The following is a 21,469-nucleotide window of genomic DNA, read 5'->3' as shown; positions in this document are numbered from 1 at the left end:
GATAAGTGCCTTCATAAAAAAAGAAATACATTTTCTTGGAAGTGGACTTTAAACTCTGCCTTATAAATTAGCCTCCATAACTAGACGTAGACATTAAGCGGAGGCACAGAAGTTGCTTTGAAGGCAGATTGTGCGGGGAGCCTAAAAAGTTGGTTTATGTAATATTTTATATAATTTTATATACAGTATGTGAATGTGCTGTTTAGGATCTTTTATTGAACAGATAGAAAAAAATAATCTAGACTGTGACTGGATTGAGGTGTATAGTAATGATCATGGAATCATTCCATTCTGAACCATTTGGGAAGAGGATAGAGAAAGCTTGCTACCTCACATTAATGACATAAAACACTGAAGCTGATACATGAATGTAAACTGGATGATTTCAAGATAACTTCTTGCAAGAATTTCAGTTGATTTTGATATCATAGCACTTAAATAATCTTTATATGCAAGCCATACTGGCAGCGTCATGTTGGTAGTGAATACAACCTAGGCTAATATTTTCAGAAAATACCTGTAAGTCTGAAGTTACATGGTTAAGTAACAACAACAACAACAATGAAGTTGCAGGATCCCAGTCCATTGTTTGTCCATGTGCTCAATTAAAAAAATAACTTAGGTCTTGGATAAGCAAAACAATCAGATTGATGCACTCAAAGTTCCAAAATCAAGTAATACATTTTTGCAATGCTCATCCTACATTGGCCACATTATGCAATATTCCAGCTCTCTGGAAAAGGCTCTGATTCCTGCCTCTGGAAGGAAAGAGAAGAAAAGACAACCAGCAGCAAAGTGGAAGGACTCAGTTCCAGGGACAATGAGTGCACCGCTGGGGGAACCTGAAAAAACAGGTTAAGGATAGATCGTCGTGGGGAAAATCTATGTAGTCACTAAGAGTCAAAAATGACTTGATGGCACACAATCATAATCATCATCTTTACTTTAATTATAAGCCAAGTTAGAAAACCAGAGTCAAACAGTCCTCTAAAAGAGTGAGCACAATGTTGGATCAAGTTGGAACCTGAAATTGTAACTTTAATTGGGGAGTGTTCTGTTTGGTTTTAAGTTTTGCTTTATAGGGGACATTTGAGTGGTCTAAAAGGTGTCCTTTAAACAGCAACTTCTTTATGATTCCTACAAATGCTATTAAAATTTCTCCATTCAATTCACCCTTACAACTGATAATAAACACCATGTGTTGTTTGCTACTGTATGAACATGAAAACACACGAAAATTGTGTTAGAGCTTAGAATCTAAATTCGTCTTAAATATTCAGTGATTTTCATTCTCAGCCTGAGTAGCAGCGATGATCCACATACAAAAGCAGATTGTTCCAAATAGTTTTCTTAACAATATTAGGATCCACTTGCATTGGGATGTGCTCTCCCATGCAGTTCCATAAGCTAAGTGCCTGTATTTAGGGCTATGTTATGTTCTTGAGGTTTGTTTATAATTACTTTATGTATATCACCCAACTCATGATCATCACATATCAGATCAAGCATATTGAGCAAAATGCTTCCTTTGTCCGCTGTCCCAATAAACAGGGATTTCTTTCTCTAGGAAGATCGTGGAGTTTGCTCAATCTGGCTTTGAAACAAAATGGTTCCAGAATAGATAGAAAATTGATACAAATTTAGATCATCCAACACACATACACATACACATCGAACCTTCTATCCACTATATTTGATTTCTCAGTAAAAGATGACAGACTTTAGAGAAAGTTAAAGGGTCTGATTACTTATACTATGTTTCTCAAAGGGGAAAGTGAATTTAGATTTCCATCATAAATTTGGACCTTGTCCAGTAAGATAGTTTGGTTCTAGTGTCTGATCAAAAAATGTGATGAACTAATTGATCAAAATAAATTTAAATACATTCCAAAAGGTAATCCAGCCAGATAAGGCAGATGTAAAGGAAGGAACAGGTATGAACACATCATGGTAATCTACCTTTGTATCTCTATGATAATTCAAGGTGTCCATATAACTGTATTTCCCCTGCCTTATAAAAATTATGGAGCTGAATGAGAATGTAGTTTCATTACATGTACCCAGCTACATTGAGACAACTGAAGATTCAGCATTGTAAATGCCAAAATACATTGCCCATATGTTTCAAAATGTCTCTATATGAAGCAGTCTATAAACTTTTCCTTCCTGAGTTTTGAGAAACAGAAATATTTGCAAGTCACAATAGGAATGCTCTACATCAAGAACTTTTCAATATATGAACTGTGCAAATGTTGAGCACTCTCTAGTGATTCCAAGCTCAGAACAATGAAGTAGGGAACAGTAAAATAGATTGGAGAATCAGAATGCTGATTTGTCATTTGATTAATATATTTACTTTATTATCCACTCAAATCCTTTGGGATATCTTTGTCTATAATCCAACAATAAATGAAATCCTTATTTTAGAAAAGAGTGGCAGATCTCAGATTAGAGCGTAATTGAGGATTTGCTTCATCGGCTTTTCAAATGGCTTCCTGTTATTACTATTTATCGATTAGGTCATTTCCTGGGCAACAACACTGTTATTGATGTGCTGAGGCAAGCAGGATTTGAAGTGGAGCACATACCTGCAGGACAACCAATGGAAAAGTAAGCTTGATTTCCCTTTATTGCTCCTTTTCATATGCTGATCTAACACTGTAATAAAGGTACTTGATTCGATTTCTGCTTTTCATGTCAATAAGCAACTCTAGTTGGCTGGAACTAGCATGAGCAGAAAAATTGCAGGATTATTGTTTTTAACAGGCCATTGGCCACAAATATACAGTTTATTATATGAAGAAATTATTTGTTGATGGTTTTGTTCTTGCCTTTCACTCTAAACAAGATGATCAATGCAGCTTATATCTCTCCCTCTTACATACAATCTCAGTACACTAATAGCTATTAATGAACATAAAATATACAGCCCAGATTAAATAATGTCTTTAAAAGGTTCAAAATGCCTGGTTGAGAAGATTTGCAGACCAAATGCAAATCCCAAAGAGTGAGTTTCATCGTTTGGGGCTCTCACATAAGACAATTCTCTTTCACATGCTTGACAAGTAGGCCTTTTAAAAAGAGAGGGCGTTTTTAAAAAGTCCTTATCCTAAGGACTTAATATATAGGCAGGTGCACAAAGAAGAGTGCTTGGATAGCAAAGCCCAGTTTAAAGGCTGTAAATTGTACTTGGAAAATAATTGACAAAATATAGAATAGTGACATGACAATGACATATTTCTGAAAGGATCAGTGCCATAAGCAACGTTTTGTTTTGTTTTTTCCCGAATGTGGAAATAAATCTATAGAAGTAACGCTGACTTAAAATACAAAGACGATGCCAGCATATAGAGTAGCCAGGCTAAATCTCAGTGGAGCCCCAAGGAATTTGCACTGAAATAAAAAGGTACATATAATAACGTACCTAATCCATCAAGAAATTCGGAAATATGAAATCACAGATTTTCAGTGTGTTTTTGTTTCTGCATCCTGTTTATACCAGAAATCGGATTTTGAAGAGCTGTGTGCCTTACAATTATATTAATTGTGAAATGTATCTTAGTGCCTCAATGAGCATCTAATTAACTTCTAATTTACAATCATATCTTGATTGTGATTATACACAAACTATGATCAAACATAAATTGATGCAGAAAAGTAGTTCTTTTCTAGCTCTGTAGAATGCTGTACGAATCAAGACCTCTTAGACAGTTGAATGAACAAATAAACAAATTTTATCTAACAAACATTAATAAATAGAAAACTAATACATATTAATAAAGCATTACTCCTTCCCTTATTATTCCAGTCATGTTTTATTTTTCCTTTATATCCATATTTTTTCTGAATGCCAGTAATGGCTTCTGTTTTTGTTGGAAAAATAGATCCCTGGTCTTTTCCCGAAATAACCTCTGATGACTGTCCTATAGGGCAATGGAAGGAAGGAAGGAAAGAAGGAAGGAAGGAGGGAGGGAGGGAGGGAGGGAGGGAGGGAAGGCCATCTCAAAATTCAGTACATAAAAAAACATGTTGTTAATTGAATTTTTATTTATTTATTTATTTATATTTCAAATTTTGTCACCAGCCTTTTCCCTCAGAGTGACTCTGGGCGGTTAAATCGTAGAATTCAGTAAAGAAAGGGGAATTTTTCAAAATAGGAAGTCATGAAAGACCCATAGTATTGATCAACAGCTGAAAATCAATTCTGAGAATTTTGCACAAAAGAAGATCATCCCTGGCTTTTTAAATTTGCCTTTTATGATCTGTTCTAGCAGATTAAATGGGCAGCAGCTGCAGGATTTGATTTGCTCACTGAAATTTGTACAAGGAAGAACTTAATTTTTTTTTACTCTTCTCTTTACACTGTTGGTTCTGCTGCTGTTCCTTTTGGATAGTAAAAGAGTAGATTTTTTTTTTTTTTTAAGTTACCAGCTTCATACATAATAGGAAATCATGGCCATAAGCTCAAGTGTTTTCCCATTCTTTCAAACCTGTAAGAAAGAGATTGAAAGCTTCTAGATTTTATTTCAACTATACTTTCCCCATTACATCCTTTTAGTGCTATGGCTTCTTTAGGGTATAACAAGAATGAGCCAGTCAGATTATAGTTTAATATCCCAGCTTGTCCTTCAATCATAATTTGCATAATACATCTAATTATATTTTAATACTATTTGTTTGTTTGTTTGTTTGTTTAGATATTTATTTATTAGGATTAGCCAAATCCTGCTTCCCAATCATTCAGTAGTATGCTAATTCAGTTTGAACATGGGGGCAAGGGCTGCCAGTTAAGAATGTGCGCATTACCGGATGCATTGATTTATCTTTGGATTATGTGGCCTATGAACCTCCTACCTGTACAGTTTACAAAACCAAGGGAAGTCCCCGTTCAGAATGTTTTATCACACATGTATGCATGTTAACTCATAATCTGAATTTGGGGAAATATAAGCATATTTGATATATATTTGGGGAAATATAAGCATATTTGAAAATATGCGTATCAGATTTGTAAGGAATCACTATCTGCTCGTGAAACGGCTTCTGCTGTGATTCTATTACACTTACAGTATATCTCCAGTTAATTTGCAGTCATGAAAATTAAGAAACTTGTCTCTTCTAGGTAAATGTTATTTATCAATGTTATTTATTTATTTAGGATATTTGTACACTGCCTCAACCCAATTGGACTCTTGATTTTAGATTTAAAAATGGAGACATGATTTAAAATAAGTTTAAAGTAAAATTAATATACACCTTAAACTCTAGTTCTTATGATAATTAATCCATTGAAGTTTAGGTTACCTTCTCCATATATTAAATATACCGAAGATGTCTTCAGAGTATCTTATAAAATGCTTGGTTTTTTTTTCCTTAAGAAATTATAGTAACCCAATAAGTGGTTTGCCACAAAGTTGTTATCCATGTACTCAAGAATTTTAGGGTTATCTTACATTCCATGTTGAACTTTGTAGAGCTTGTAAGAAAGATATCAAAAAAAGGAAATCCTTCAATTTCCATATTCAGTTTGGATTTCTATTTTCTTTTCTTCTCTGATTGCAGGGGTAGTATTTGATAGGAAAAAAATATGAAGTCTACTTATGCTCATTTATCTCATGATAGGTTTTCTCAGTGCCAAGTTCTTTGAGTACAGATTGTGTTGAAATCTAAGTAAATGTGGTTGATAGTAGAAGTGATAATAATTCAAGTGACAATTCAATTCAAACCTCTGCCCACCTTATTATGCACAACACTCTGCTGCAAAATAATAATATACTCATTTTTATTACCATTTGCTACATTTTCTTATGTCATTAATTAACTCTCAAATAATAAATACAAAAGTTGCTTGACCAATTATAACACTGAAATAAAATACATCTGAAAAATATCATAGTAATAATAAAACAATGAAATATGAAGCAGCATAACGTTTAAACAGCAGAAAATTTAAAAATAGGCTGAACAGATTTGATGGATTACAGCAGGTTTTTAATGTTAAAACAAGATAGATTTGTGGAAATAAAGATACTCATCTGATTTCAAAATTAGTCAATGGAACTTTTTAAAAATTGCATTCCATACTTGGTTACATGGCAGCACTTCATCTGGACGGGGTATCCAAGAAGGACTTCTAAAACTCCCAGAATCTCAAGACAAGTGAGGAACAACCTGGTATCAAGCAGTGAAATGCCTAAAGATAAAAGCCAGTTATTTTGACTTGAGTCCAATAAAGGACTGGGAATCACTGATGATACTGAAGCAATGGCATATGTTTATACTAACCTTCCAGTCCCAGCTAACATTTAAATCAATTAAACTTTCTAGCCCATTTTTAAAGGCAGTTCCATGCATATATGTACTTCAGGAGTCCAGCTGAAGATACGGTAGTTGTAGTAGTATGTTTTCAGGGAATGTCAGTCCCTCAAAAAGATTTCAGTAAAGTAGATTGGAATTAGTTTACACTGTTTTCTTTCACACTGCACTTGTGCCATGTGGATGGAACTCTTCAGTCTCCAGTGATGTCCCTCTGGAACAAAGTGATGCTACACTTTGTATTATCCCAAGTGGTTACAGAGGTTTCAAGTGGTATCATGCGCCTAGAGAGAATGCCAGCTTATCTATTGAAGTCTGTCGTTTGTTTGCAGTCACTCAGATCTGTCCAGCCCTTATTTTCCCCACCTAGATACTAAGTCCACCAGGCTAGGAAGCTTCACATATTTAACCAAAGGGCTTCCAAAGCTAATCTCTTTAAACTGAACAGCAATGATTCACAATGTGTTGAAATCATTTGAACTACTCATGAAAGCTACTGAAATCCACAGTTCACTAGCTCTAGTTTTCTGTCTTTACCTGGACTATTTCACAGCCTTTGGCTGGATTTACATGTGGTGTTATGTCATATTTCTTTTAAATGAGATTTTTAATTTAAACATTAACCAACATTATCCAACATTCCATGGCTAAAAATTCTAGGTTTAGAGTTATATGTGAATGCAGCCTTGCTGAGAATGGTAGACCACCATCTACAGAACTTCTTTGAGATTCAGAGCAGATGTTTGGCAAATATGTGACATAATAAAATCAAATGACACTCAAAGAATCTATCAATTTATGGAAGCCTTGTTTCACATAGCTAATTGCACTGATAGTTTGGGCACTGGGTGGATAATGCTGGTATATATTTTAGCCATTAGAAGGCATAAGGTGAACTCAAAATTTCCCAGATGCATGTATCTTTGTCTTTAAAAGCAAAATAAACATTCTTATGGAACATCATAATCAGGATGTCTTCTAAGGCATCTTGCCCCATGAGGCATTGTCCAGAGGCACTGGAACTGCAACACCCAAAATTCCCAGCCACATATCTGGAGGATCCCAAATTTGGCATAGCTGCTCTAAGACTTAAATCACAACAACAAATATTGATTTTACTTGGCTTCTATGTGTCAGGATTGTAACTTCAAGCTGCACTCACTAGTTGCTTAACCAAAATGATATAATAGGACCTGAAGGAGATTTAAATCCTTTAGCATAATTATTCTAATTTAATTGGGCTATGTAGAAAGTCCTTACTTCTCAGTAGAATTCTAGATGGGATATTATTTAGAAAAGATAAAATATGACTTAAAACAAAAACAAAAGGGAGAGAATAAATAGACATTTTTTAAAAAATTCTTTTTTTCTTGGCAAGGCCTTCTGTAGTGAAAAGTGGGTTTAACCAAAAACAAGATATCACAAATGTGCAGTCCTCCTTCCAGCATATTAAACAATCCTCCTTCAGAGTGCATATTTTCATTTGCTTGATTTTAATTCTACCGCTTTTCCAAGAAGCATAGTCATTCATTTATTTAAATATTTATAAAAGGTCCTTTTGGACCAGCTTTCCTCAAGTTATAAAAAAAAGACACACACAAAAAGTAAGCAATAGAATTCACGTTATAATAAAATTACAATTAAAAAAATACAGCTATTCCTTATACCAACATTAAAATGTAATTTGCCCAATATGAACAGGTCTCAGCAATAAACCAAAACTTCAGCAATAATCCATCAATAAAACAGCAGCATAATTAATAAAACTCATCAATTAAACCCATTTAAAGTAGATGACGTTTTTCAAAAAGCTTTTGTAAAGTCTACAAGTTTAGGTATTGACAGAAAGGAGTCCAACAACATAAGGATTATTATTAAGAAGGAAATACCAGCAATTAACTATCACCACTCTGCATGATTTTTAATGCAGACCAGTAGTTATGCCTCCAGACTTAAAACATGGACAAACTCATGCAAATGCAGTCCTTCTGATAATTTAACCAGTATTATTTTGGACCCAGAAGCCAAAATAATGCAGTGGGTTCAGAAGCAGTACAACAGAGCTGATGTAGTATGTTCTGTTTGACTGGTTCCAATCAAACATTTGCATAGCTACTGTATGTTCTATAGCAGCTACAGTTTCTAAATTGTCCACAAGGCAAGACCACATAGAGGTCATACAGTAGCAGGCATGCCTTTTACCAATTTTCCCTAATCTACCTTCCACTCTGAGTCATGCATGCATTATTTGCATCCAGCCAAGACTGGATGCAAATAATGCATGTATGACTCAGAGTGGCAGGTAGATTAGGGAAAATTGGTAAAAGGCATGCCTGCTACCAGCATAACCTTTTCTTTCAGTGACAAAGCTGAATGTAGGAAAACTCCAAAGTAAGTACTTGAGGTTTTTTATTGGGAGAATAGCCCTTTCTGGAACTGATTGCACTGCACCACCGAAGCATTTACACTTTGTCAGAAGAGAGCTTTATCTTCATTTGAACAGAAAAGTAGATTGGAAAGGTATTAGCCTACTGCTGACTGCACAGTCTCAATTTGTGGATCATTTATATAAATTTTTATAGCAGCCCAGTAAGTACTCAGGCCTCCATCATCAAATAATAGTATTAAATTTCATAATAACCACATAATTAAAAAGAAAAAGGAAAACCTAAATCAAAACTGAAAGATATACACATAAAGTGCCAAGAAAAACACATCCAATGGATCCATGTCTGGGGAAAGAACCAGGTTTTTAATGCCTTCTGAAAGGCAGGCAGGGTTGGGGCCAGCCAAATCTCAGGGACAATGCTGTTCCAAAGGGTGGAGTCATAACAGAGAAAGCACATCTCACAACATTGCCTAAGTGACAGGTCCCAGAGCAGGCCAACGCTGTCAGATCTTACTGAGCAGGCAGAAATGATTGAAGACAGACAGTCCCACAATATTCAGACACAGACACAGACACAGACACTCAGACAGATAGCCGTCATGTTGGTGTCAGCTCTTAGGAACCACATAGGTTTTTTTTCCAGGAGTATCTGTTCCCAGTGGCCCTTCAGTTCTTCCAACAGTGCACCAATCACTGCTATAATTGAGTCCATCCACTTCATTGTTGATCTTCTTCTTCTTCTCCTTCCTTCCACCTTTCTCAACATTAGAGCCTTCTCCAGAGAGCTAGATCTTTCCATAATGAGAACTCTGGGTTCATTTGTTCAATGATTCATTTGTTTGTTTTCTTGTCTATCATGATATTCTCAGGAATCTTCTCCAATATCAAAGTTCAAAAGCATCAGTACTCTTTCTATCCTGCTGCTTCTTCAAAGCCCTATATCTAAATATAGAAATATATATACAATATATATATATACATACATACATACATACATACATACATCTCCATCCATCCCTCCATCCCTCCATCCATCCATGGCTATAAAAAATCTGATGAAACGGGGCAGTTCTATTCATGTCCAAGAATGTAGTGTCTTGTGTATAAGCTGCCTAGCTGTGGCATTACTATATCCAAAGTAATAACTCTTCAGTTGTTCCTAAGTACTGCACAGATCAAAGTACAAAAGTGCAAAATAATTAAATCTTAAGCTTATAGTTTGGCCCTAATACACTATGGATTCAGTGGCTGCTTTATATTTTGCTGTCAATTTCACATATAATGGTTCTGCTTGCTGCAGAAACATCTGTAACGAGGCAACCCAGCTCAGGATGTATTTATAAAACTGCCATCCAAGGTCTCTTGTCAGTAAGTGAGTATTTTCAAAGACAAGACAAAACATACCTATTGAGAGAAAACATTTTGAAGCAGAGGTCAATAAGCACTAAAGAAGCCCAAGCAATTCACAATTTGTGTCAAATTGTGTTGAAAAGAAATGCTTATGTTTCCATATAGTCTCAGAAAAACACTTCTGGAAGAATGAATTTATGACAATAGAAAGAATTCCTCACTGTGATCCATATGAACTGCTCTCCCTAAAAGAGAGAGAGAGAGGGAGAGAGAAAGAGAGAGATCTTGCTAAAGGAAAAATGATATTCCTATCTTAATTGGACAGTAACCGTCAGGGAATGCTGCAACTGGCCCAACAACATTTATGGAAGATAATGGCTCCTAAGTAGTAGCTTGAATTGGTTATTTATTGTATAAAGACAATTTTTTATAAGATTATACTGTGAATATTGAATATAAGTAGGGAAAGAAGTCATTATGCTAAAGCATGTATTTGTATCTCATGAAGCAATTTAGGAGGTACCACACTGTGCTAGGATGGAAGTCTTGATGGATGAAAGCTCGGTTCCTTTAGGTACATGCAGCATACCGACTGACAGTAGTGTCTTCAGATGTGACTACTTTCCTTTATTATGGCCACTGTACATGAACATTTCAAGGTGATTTTGGCCAAGAAGTCCCTAGGAACTTTCATCCAACCTTGTACTAAGCAACCAGAATAATTTCAAGCTGCGGAAAAGATTAGGGGATTATTTAAGAAGCACTACATGTTCATCAACTTCTATCCTTGGATAAGACATGTGGGGAGGGTTCTAGATAGTTATTAATTCCAATGTATCTTTTTTTTCCCCCTAGCATCTCATAGTCATGAAATTGTAGGCAATGACCTGGCATGAATGAATGAATATTTTCTTGTCTCCTATTAAAGATGAAAATAATGCATGGTAAAAGATTAATTAATCCTCAGAACAAAAATATACCCAATATGCCTGCAACCTGCACTGAACGCACTGCAACTAGGTTCACTGCCTAGAAGAAAATGGCCCTGCTGAATTCCATACAAGTTGCCCATAATGTTATTAAATCACGATGTTGCCAGTCAGCATCATTATCTGTCCATATTTCCTTGGATGGATGTACTGCCTCTTTTTTGGTCTCTTAAACTTTGAATTAATATGTATCAGTGTTGATTACAGGTACAGTAAGGAGGACAGTACATGGTATAAGTGCCTCTGATGCAATAAGTTATGTAGTCAAAGTTTAAGAGACCGCAGAAGAGGCAGTGGTTGTGTTTAATATCTGAATTTTCCCGTCCTATTTCACACATCACTTCTTGATGAACTTGTTTATTTTGCAGTTCCAAGGCAAGCAGATATCACCCCTCCAGGGGCTCCTCTGCAACAGCTGTCCCCGTTGTCATTGAGCGTATACAACTGTCATCATCTTCAGCACCTCCTCATGCCAGTGAAGAAGATAGCCTTCCTCCACACCTTCTATTACCAGACAGCATCAGCCAGCTAGAAGAATTTGGACGGCAGAAGAAATGGCACAAGAAACAATATAAAAACCATCGCCAAAGACAATTCAATGACCTCTGGGTCCGGATAGAAGAAGGGTAGGTATGATGCACTGATTTCCAGTAAACCAGTCATTCATGCTACTCTGAAAGAACAAGGACAAGACTCTTAAGTCCATGCTGAAAACTCTTGCAGGTTAATCTCCATAATTCATGACAGGGATATAAAATGTAGGTACCATCAAGAACTGGAGCATGAATAAGAAACTGTACAGATAGAAATTATTTTTAGATCCAGATCATTCTCACCCACTATCTGTAACCTTCATTGCTGTATGTGTAAAATCAGGAAAAAAAAAAAAAAACAAGATGAAGAGCATCTAATAAATAGAGGCATAAGAACTCTCAATTACAGTACATAACTTGGTTATGTGGACAAGCAAATAATACTTGATGCCTGTTCCCAGCTTCCAATAGAGCTGAAGGTTTTATTTTTGTACTCCTGTTTCATAAGTCTCATGAGTGAACACTTTTCTTTCCTTCCCAGCATGTGTGTTTCCCACTTTAAAGGGAAAGAATAATACAAGAAATGACATTTTTGTGATATGTGGACAATAGATACTCAGTCCCAAATGAAAACAAAATCATTAGTAACTATCAAAGTCCCTTGGCAGGTCTTTGAGCCTAAACATTCTCTCCCTCCCTCTCCCTCCCTCCCTCCCTCCCTCTCCCTCCCTCCCTCCCTCCCTCTCCCTCTCCCTCTCCCTCTCCCTCTCTCTCTCTCTCTCTCACACTCACACACACACACAGTGATATAGGCAAGTGCAATAAACTTCACTAATTGTAGCCAGAAATAGTAGCTCTTATCACTTCTGCTGGAATTTCAGACATTTTGCCCTTCCTTTTCAGACAGTACAATGATACAAAACAGAACTGTGTGTCACAATGAAAGTTATACTAAGTTGATCCTGAAAGGTGAATTTTACTGTTGTGAACTCATGAACTGTGTGCTGTTTTCATTCAGTACCCCCGCACCAAAAAGCCATGAAGTGTGAGGCCGTGTTTCTTTCAAAGAGTCATGGTGTGTGTGTATATCTGTACACATACTGTATGTATGCATTAATTTATTTAAAAATCTGCCCTAGTTCTGCTTTAGATTCTGTAAATTAAGATTTAATTCTAAACATCATGGCATTGATGCGTAAACAATGAGAACTGATTAATATTAGTCCTCCACACTGGCAAACTTCCCTCCTCTCAGGATCTTTGTCTTATCAGTATTTCCAGTCATACCAAAGTTGGTTCAGTGTATTCATCTAATCATGTTTACTAACCAACCACCTGCATATCTTCATGCTCAGTGTGCAAAGGATCTCAGAGTTGTCAGGAACACAGAGATGCTGAGACTTGGATATGTTTCCTTGTTCCCAACACCCTTTGAACCTTCACCTGTACAGAATGAACGACTACACAGGGTATGATACTAGACTGGGCAGAAAGAGGTATCTGTCTTCAGATTATTTTTGGATATGATTGCCCAGTGTTATGCCAGAAGTTTTGGTTGTCATCTTGAAACTTTCTCACCTCTTGAACATTTGGGCCCAATACATATGCTGAATTTCTCAGTTCTCATAGTATAATTGTGCAAGATATATTGAAACAAGGTAGAAAAGATGCAGCCCCAATTGCAAATAGGGGTGTGCTTATCTTCATTTGCTTGGCACCTTTAGATCAGGGGGTTTAGAGAGAGGCATGGAAATTTTTATTCTGTCAAGGGTTTGCAATTTTTTTCCTTTTATTTTGGCAAGCCAGAGTCCACAATGACATGGTGACATCATAGAAAAAAATGGTACATCAGTTGCGATGCCTGTTACTTTGGCAAGGGGGTATTTTTGGCCTTTAAAATAGACTATGCCTTCCCAAAGGAATAATACAGTTAGTTTTCCTACCAGAAATCAGCAGGAAATTGTACTACTGATATTGGACAATTTGCTGCCAAATTTCAGTAGTGTAATCCTGGTAGGCTGTGGACCACAAAGGGGTCTGGAAGGCCACATCATGTCACTCAAGGACTGAAGTTTCTCACCTGATTTAGGAGTCGCTTGATATACAGTAATATATATGTAAAATATGATAATGATATAATGTATGTTCAGCTTCCCCTTCCTCTGCATCTGTGTTTGCAGCATAACCTTGGATCACTCTAACATTGATTGGCTTGACTTGGACTCAAAATGAGGTCATTCTAGGAGTTGTATCTGAGCACTGACCTTGATGCCCTTTTGTGAATAATGATGGCTACTCCATTTCTTCCTTCATTTTGTCTGTCTGTCTGTCTGTCTATTTCCTTGTTATTTTATTTATACCCAACAGCTTAGGTGGCATATATAATGCTCTTTCTCCTATTTTCCTCACAACAACATCCTGTGAGAGAGATTGGTCTGAGAGAGAATGAGTGGTCCAAAGTCTCCCAGGAACTTCTGTGGCTCTCCCTGTTCCTAGTGCAACACTTTAAGCACTTGGCTCTCTTACCTGCAGTAGAAGATCTGACATTCCACTAATCTAAAGTAACCCTTTCTGGTCTATTTCAGTTTGCTGATTCCTGGTATGTCACTGTTCAGCTTTCACATTTCTACTCTAACAACATCAAGTTTACCTTGGTCCACAATTCTGATATTTTACATTCTTGTGGTATGTGCACATATGTACAGAGGGTACAGGTAGAGAGAGGGATATCTGCAGCACCAAATTTTCCTTTTGCCTCTTGGCACATCAGCAGCTTAATTTCCTTACAATTATTCAATCAGATCATGATTGAGGACAGGATTTATTACACACTGATCTGGCATTGAAAAGCAGCAGCCAGAGCGCATGGGCCATCTAGGATACATTGACCTAGTCCTGAGGACCAATAACTGAGGGCAAGATGTTGGAATTGTTGTCAGACAGCATTCCCAGTGTCACCAAGTAGAGCAAACATTCAGATTCCTGTCATATCTACCCCTCCAGTTCCTCTATCCCAGGCCCAGTGTGCCATCCCTCCTAGCCCTCAGCAATACAATCTGCTCATGGCACTGCAGCTGTGAAACACCAGGGTTTCCCTGTAAAGTCAGCTGTCCCACCCACCTCCCTAAGTCAAACAGTTAATCAATACCCAGAACTTGTCCAAGATGCAAAGAGCGGCATGCAGCAAGGTCCCCCAGTGTTAGGCTCCACGCAGCTTCTGGTCTCCACAGCCCGGCCTCACTAGCCTGTGACTTCACCACCTACACCATCTTCCTCATCACTGTTACCTCCAGCCAACCTCAGGACTACACTGCCTCCGATCACTCATGCACATCCTCCATCCCTCATTGGCCTCCACAGCTGTGTTCCAGCCTAGAGTATCAGACAGCTGGCTCCGTATAGCTCTGGTCGCTTTAGGCACTGTGTCTGTCATGCACTCATGCATCATGGAACAGATCTGCTGGTCCTCTAGGTGGAGCTCTGGATCTCATAAAAGACTCCAAGTCCCCTGGGATTCCAGCCTCTGCCTCTGCTGTGATCTTGTGCTGACACCACTGTTGTCTCCCTTCCTTCATTGTCCCCATCACCACCATTGTCATGCATTGCTCCTCTCACCAGTGGGAGCCCTGCAGTTGCAGGAGTGGCTATAAGAGTAGCTCCATGGCACATCCTGCTCTAAAGAGCTCTCCGGTGTGTCACAGTAGCAGGTGAGTGAACCCAGCCTCTGAACTTACATTTTCCACCCACCAATAAGTCCCCAAAACAAAACAACACAACCCCCACAGAGATTACAAGAATGCACAAAAAATAGCAAAGCACAACTAGCCCCTCCTAACCCAATCACACTTTCAGGCATTATTAGTTATAGAGGGAAACACCTCTCTACTTTTTCAATGTTGCCTTTCCTCTATTCTTACTTTCTGTAACAGCATTTAGTTTGTAATAAGACAGGTTTGGGCTACCCATTGTTCTTTGGAGTTGCTTAACTTGAGTAAACACGATAATCTGGACTGTGCTGTTGTAAACCTGAATAGGTTAGTTGAACAACTGAACAAACAATGGATCCCTGTTTCACTTTTAAAGAAACACAATGATGTGAGCAAAAGAGGAACTAAGAAGAACACCCTCAAAGTAGCCAAGTTTCATTAGGTAATCTTGTGAGTAATCTGTAAATTACATTCACATGTATGTGTTCATCCTCCTCTGGCAACACACCATGCACATAAATCAACTAATAGAAAGGGATCATATCCACCTCTACCAGCACAACCTTGCGGAAGCCCATGAGGCTGCACCTGTGCAAGTGGTCCAACATCTGCTCCTGGCAGGCCTAGTTTCCTGATAGAGATGATAAATGTAGATAAAACATGCAAGTAGAATGGTGGAAGAGCATAAATTGACAGTGTCTACGAGGAAGGAATAAATCTCTTTCCCTGGATGGCTTTTACTTCAGATTTTTTGGCTTACTTTTATAGTCAAGGCATGCCAAATATATTAATTAAACCTTCTAAACAAACATGTTAAGAGAGGAAGTCACTGTTTGGATTGTAAGGTCTCAGTAAAATCTCAGTAAAAATCATGCCAGTAGTTTTTTTTCCCTTTATTTTGGCTCCTGAATAAGCAATTCGCTCAGTCTGACTTTAGTTTTTGTTCCACTTCTGAATCACCCTGTACTCCTATTGTTAAAATATTGCTTATTAAGTAAGTAAAGTATCCTATGAAAGTTTGGGAATTGGAGGAATGAGGAAGCATTCAGATGTCCTAAAATGCCCCTCATGAAAGCCATTCTCCATCTTTTCTCCATTAGCACCATATTATTCCTCTAGCCTAAAAGCCTGACTTACCCATAAATGCTCAAGTAACTTCATTCCTTTTATTATCCCCATAATTTATTTATGACTTTGAATCCAAAAAGTGCCTTATCACCTAGATACTCTTTTTTACACATTCCTACAAGTCACGAATAATTGTGGGAGGAAGGGTCTGATCTATTTACATATTAGTAGCCCTACAGTTTAAACTTAATTAAAAGTGGTCCAAGTTTTCCAGAAAGGAAATCTGTATACTATGGGGAAAAGAAAAGCAATACAGAAATCGTAATTATGTGAAATGAATACAGTGAGTTGCAATTTATGTTGAAATTTTAGTATTAGGGTTGAACAGGTTTTCCAGTGTTCAGAGCATGATGCTTCAGAACCTTGTATCTTGTCCTTTCCAACAGGGAGAAAAAGTGGATAATCTAGACAAATGGGACCTATGCTCTTTCAAGGCATGGAGAACTGTTGCACATACCCCACTGCAATGCTATCAAGACTTGTCTCTTGCAAGTATGGCAGCTGGATATGAAACTAGTGTGAAATAAGCTGAATGATGCTGGAAAGCATTGATTGATTGATTGAGTGATTGATTATGTGCCATCATCTCTTAGTGACTACACAGATAGATGTTCTCCATGACAATCTGTCCCTAACTTGGACCTTCCAGTCTTCCAATAGTACACCCATCACCACTGTAACTGAGTCCATCCCCTTAGCTGCTGGTTGTCTTCTTCATTTTCCTTCAACCTTTCCCTTCATTAGAGTCTTTTCTAAAAGAATTGTGAGGAAAACCCCTTCCCATGAATAAAATTAATGATTTCATGTAAGTTAGAATTGGGCAATGAATCAATATTTTAAAAATTAAATTTTAATTTGTATAACACAGGGATTCTCAGACTTTCCAGGACTACAACTGCTTGCTGTGGGCTTGGGCAGGCAAAGTAAAGAGCAAAACCTGGGCTGAGCTTTGATGACATTTCCACTTGGCCTGTGTGCTTCTCATCAAGTTATCTGAAAAAAACTGTGATCCCTTCTAAGTTGCTTGCCAACCCACTGCAGTAATACATTTCTCACTGCAGTTTTGAAATGCAAATGATTGAATGCACATGGCAGGTGACTGGAGTACTCACACTTTAGTTTCACATGGTTTGAAATTAGGTTTCTCCCTATATCTGTTTTACAGACTTTCTGCCTTCTGCATTTTGAATAACCTCCCCCCCCCCCCCAGTGGTGCTGGTGGTGCTAGTCCATGAAATTTAAGTTGTTAGTGTTTACGGTGATACAAGATTTCTTTCCCTGGAAGAGATTACCACAGTGTCTTTTTATTATGGTTTGTTGCAAACTAAATAAATTAAGCAACACCTATGCAATTACATCTTTTCCTTCTCTTCTGTGAGCTGCTGATTATGTTGGCCTGCACAATGCCCTAAGATGCACAAGCTTTTAAGAATATCTAATTTTCTTAGATGTTAGCAGCATCTTTCTTATTTGGTTGACCACATGTTCATTGAGTCCTCAAAGGAAAGTAGTCTTTCTATAAGATCCATGGGTATGTTCATCAGTGATGATGAAAAAGAGTAGGTGGCAAATAGGCTGCAGAAGACCACTTGTAAGCAAAAATTCTGATGGATCATTTAAGTCACTTAAATAAGTCACTCTGTTTATTTATTTATTTACTCATTTTTATTCATCAAATTTGTCACCGCCCATCTCCTCCGACCGGAGGGACTTATATTTTCCTTATTCTCAGGTTTAATTTCCCAGATGTTCCATAAGACAAGATAGTAGTAGTAATCATCTTTATTGTGATCATTAACCAGCACAAGGAAATTAGTATTCAAACATCCAAAATATCCAAAACTAAATTGACAATATCAGGGTCATTAGGAAAAGTACATAATTTTGGCTAAAAAGACAATATTAAATCAAAATATGCTAAGGGGCTTACTCAGGCAACACATGTACTGTACAGCAACAACAACAACAACAGAAAAAGATGAAAATTAGCAATCTGGATAATATGAATTTTAAAATAGCAATATAAAATGCAAATGCAATACATATATATAGACATACACATACATTTATCTATCTACATACATAAGACAAGATATAAATCTCCTACTGTGATTTTTTTAGTTTCACATCTAGTTGTGATTGTAGGGGAAAGCTGGAGGAATCCATTTTTCTATTAGATACAGCAAGATAAACCAATTTTATTGAAGATTGCTATCTGTAATAATGGCTATTAAAAAGGTTTTCATTCTATCTTCGAAGTCTCTGCTATGTAATTGTTCTTCATACAATTTTAAGTGTGCAGATAATGCTTGTTTCAGAAATATTAACTGGACCTCAAGCAAGACTGAAGAGATTTATAACAGCTGACTTGGAGAATTGAGAGCTCCCCCTCAGATTGAAGCTATGTGTATATAGCCACTCCCTAGATGTAGACCGGGTTTCTTTTGTTGTTTGTTCTGGTTTAAGAAAGAGAAGTAATTGCCTAGTTTTTGACAGGTGTGTCTTCTAAGCCTACTATGATATTGCAAGAGAGGTAACCACAGTACCTCAGAAATAGACAGAGAAATGAGACAGGCATTTTGCACCTTCAACAGGTATATAGAAGCAGGGATTCAGCTGTATAGATTTTTATATAGCTTACATCTAACACAATTATCTCTTCTGTACAACTCACCTGACCATGTAATTAGTCTCCTTGACCATCCAATTTCAAAATGCTGAATGTCATTTTTTTCCAGGAATAAAGGCGTTATAGTTTTCTGTCTGACTTCCCACCTGCTTATCTGACCATGAACCCACTTCCTACTCCTCTCAGTTACTCGTAATGCTACTTCCAAGTAGCTCTTTATCAGATTTGCCTTTTGCTGTGGCTTTAGGTAAAAACACAGAATACACACAGCAGCCACAGCTAAGACAGTTGAATACTCCCTAATTCCCACATAAGAGAAGGATAAAAGATCAGTGAATGGAACTATTGTTACAAAAAGCAGAAGTTGTTAATTTGTGTTTCCAGATAGTCATTAAGCTGAGTAATCAGTGGACAATGTTAGTCTTCATATTTATTAACTAGCATTGAATAACCTCATAATAAAATAGCTTTTGTCTGTACTCAGCTTTTGTCAGATGAGACTTGCCCAGTCTGGTGCCTTCCAGAGATGTCACTCAGTTAGGGAAAGCTGATGTAGACCTTTTGTAAGGCAGCCTTACTATCCAGACTTTGTGCCTATGTGAATTCCTTCTGCCTTGGGTATCCGAGAAAAACTGGCAAAATAAATGATACTTACAGAAAGTCTACTCTCAAAGCAGAGACTAGGATGAAAAATGGGGTTGATTCTTCAGAAGACACCGGGTTGACTGTGGTGATAAGTCATAGTATAGGATTATGAAGAGATGTACCCAAAATGTTACAAAAGAATCAGAGGATTTTTTGGTGGTGGGGAAGAGGGCAAAAGGAGAGTTAATGTCTTATTTTATCTGAGGACCACACAGACACTTCATGAAAATCCATGATATTTTTCAGCTATATCACCCTGAGCAGTTGTAGCAACTTCAGAGTTTTTTGGGGGGTTTTTTTTTTACAAAGAATGAATGATCTATCATTTCCTGACAGACTGGTTTTAATAAGGATGAAATTCTTGTTGCCAAATGTTTTAAAAAAACTTTCACATCTTTAATTCATTGGCACTACCATTATTTACTCCTCTGGAAGTGGAGATGATTATTTCATGCCAATCAGAAGGCAGAACCTAGCAGATTTTGGCTGGTCTCAAAAAAGCTAAGCAGCATTGGACCTGTTTAGAACATAGTTGGGAGACCACTAGCAAAACCAGGAGTACAGACTACACTAGGAAGTTAGAAAAATATCCTGGAAGAAACAGCACAAAAATACTACCACACTGCTGCCAGAAAACTACATTGATCAGCAGGAATTGAGTTCAACTAGAGGGTGACTTTTTCCATTACCACTGTAGAATGTATTGTTTATTTCTGTTTTAACCATAAAAATGCCATTTGTTAGATTACTTTTTTCTCATGACAACTGTGGGGAAAAGGTAAGTTATCTGTGGCAGTTTTTTCTTAAATTTTTTAGTGAGATTCTATTTATTTTGTTTGACTCTGCCCCAGTTTATCCAAAATGGTATGAATATGTGAAATATTAGCTACTTTTCCCAACCTGCATGAATAGAATTGAATGAATAATATTTTCTTCGTGTGTTTTCTTCTAGCACAACCACCATGCCTTCTGATATCAGAATTACAAATGGATTCATCTCTGTCAACCCATCCATTTGGTTCTCAAACCAGGTGGACCAGCAGCCACACCCAGACCTTGTATTCCACCATCATCTCAAAAGTTGTGTCCTCAAAAGCTCCATAGCATCACCTTTCATTGTCTCTGTCTTCGCAACAATGGCTTCTTTGCTTTTGGAGCTACTGAATCTTTCCTGACAAAAGAAGGACTTTGAAGTGCAATATCCAAAAAGGGAAAACAGATAACATTCCACCTGATAATATATCTTCTCAGTTCCTTGCTTCACCTGGGCCTTTCAAGCAACGAAGTGCTAGCACTACTAACTGGTATAGGACTTTCTTGCCCAGATGGGTTTTTTTAAACTCTAAAGCTTTATTTTGTACATTAACTTAACATCTTCTTTTTGTAGAAGGATCTTTATTTCCCATACTGCTATGGGGTTGTGTAAAATATAAGTGTTTTATATATATCTATAAATATATAAATATATATAAATATAAAAAGAACAAGAAAAAAATAATGTATTTATTGAACTGGAATTTTGGCCCTTGCAAAACATTAGCTCCATCATTCAGCTGATAAAACAGCATAATGTTGTGGGTATTCCAGCTCAGATATATCAGGGTTGTGGTTTCAAGGATAGTTTAAATTACCTAAAAATACTGTTTATTACCTGTTGCAGTTTGAAGCCCAGGAACTTTCATATTCTAATATTTTCTGGGGCAGTAGAAAAAAGCTACTTTTCACATGCCTCTGGATGGGACAGAATAGTTTGGCTAATTGCCTTAAGATAATTACGGCCAATA

At 37.1% G+C, this 21,469-nt stretch overlaps 1 protein-coding gene across 1 annotated transcript in view; it reads left to right on the top strand.

Moving 5' to 3' along the window:
- The window catches only part of TRABD2B (TraB domain containing 2B), a 247,878-nt gene extending 226,878 nt beyond the window's left edge, over nucleotides 1-21,000 (top strand). Inside the window, exons 5-7 of the mRNA XM_063300126.1 lie at nucleotides 2,520-2,610; nucleotides 11,412-11,669; nucleotides 20,638-21,000. Of these exons, the coding sequence (XP_063156196.1) occupies nucleotides 2,520-2,610; nucleotides 11,412-11,669; nucleotides 20,638-20,860 (572 nt within the window). The 3' untranslated portion in view covers nucleotides 20,861-21,000. The remainder of the gene's footprint in view (nucleotides 1-2,519; nucleotides 2,611-11,411; nucleotides 11,670-20,637) is intronic.
- The last annotated feature ends 469 nt before the right edge of the window (nucleotides 21,001-21,469 follow it).

The sequence above is a fragment of the Candoia aspera genome, chromosome 3, assembly GCF_035149785.1.
Source record: "Candoia aspera isolate rCanAsp1 chromosome 3, rCanAsp1.hap2, whole genome shotgun sequence".
NCBI classification, from domain to species: domain Eukaryota; kingdom Metazoa; phylum Chordata; class Lepidosauria; order Squamata; family Boidae; genus Candoia; species Candoia aspera.
This window is presented reverse-complemented; position numbering and strand designations above follow the sequence as displayed.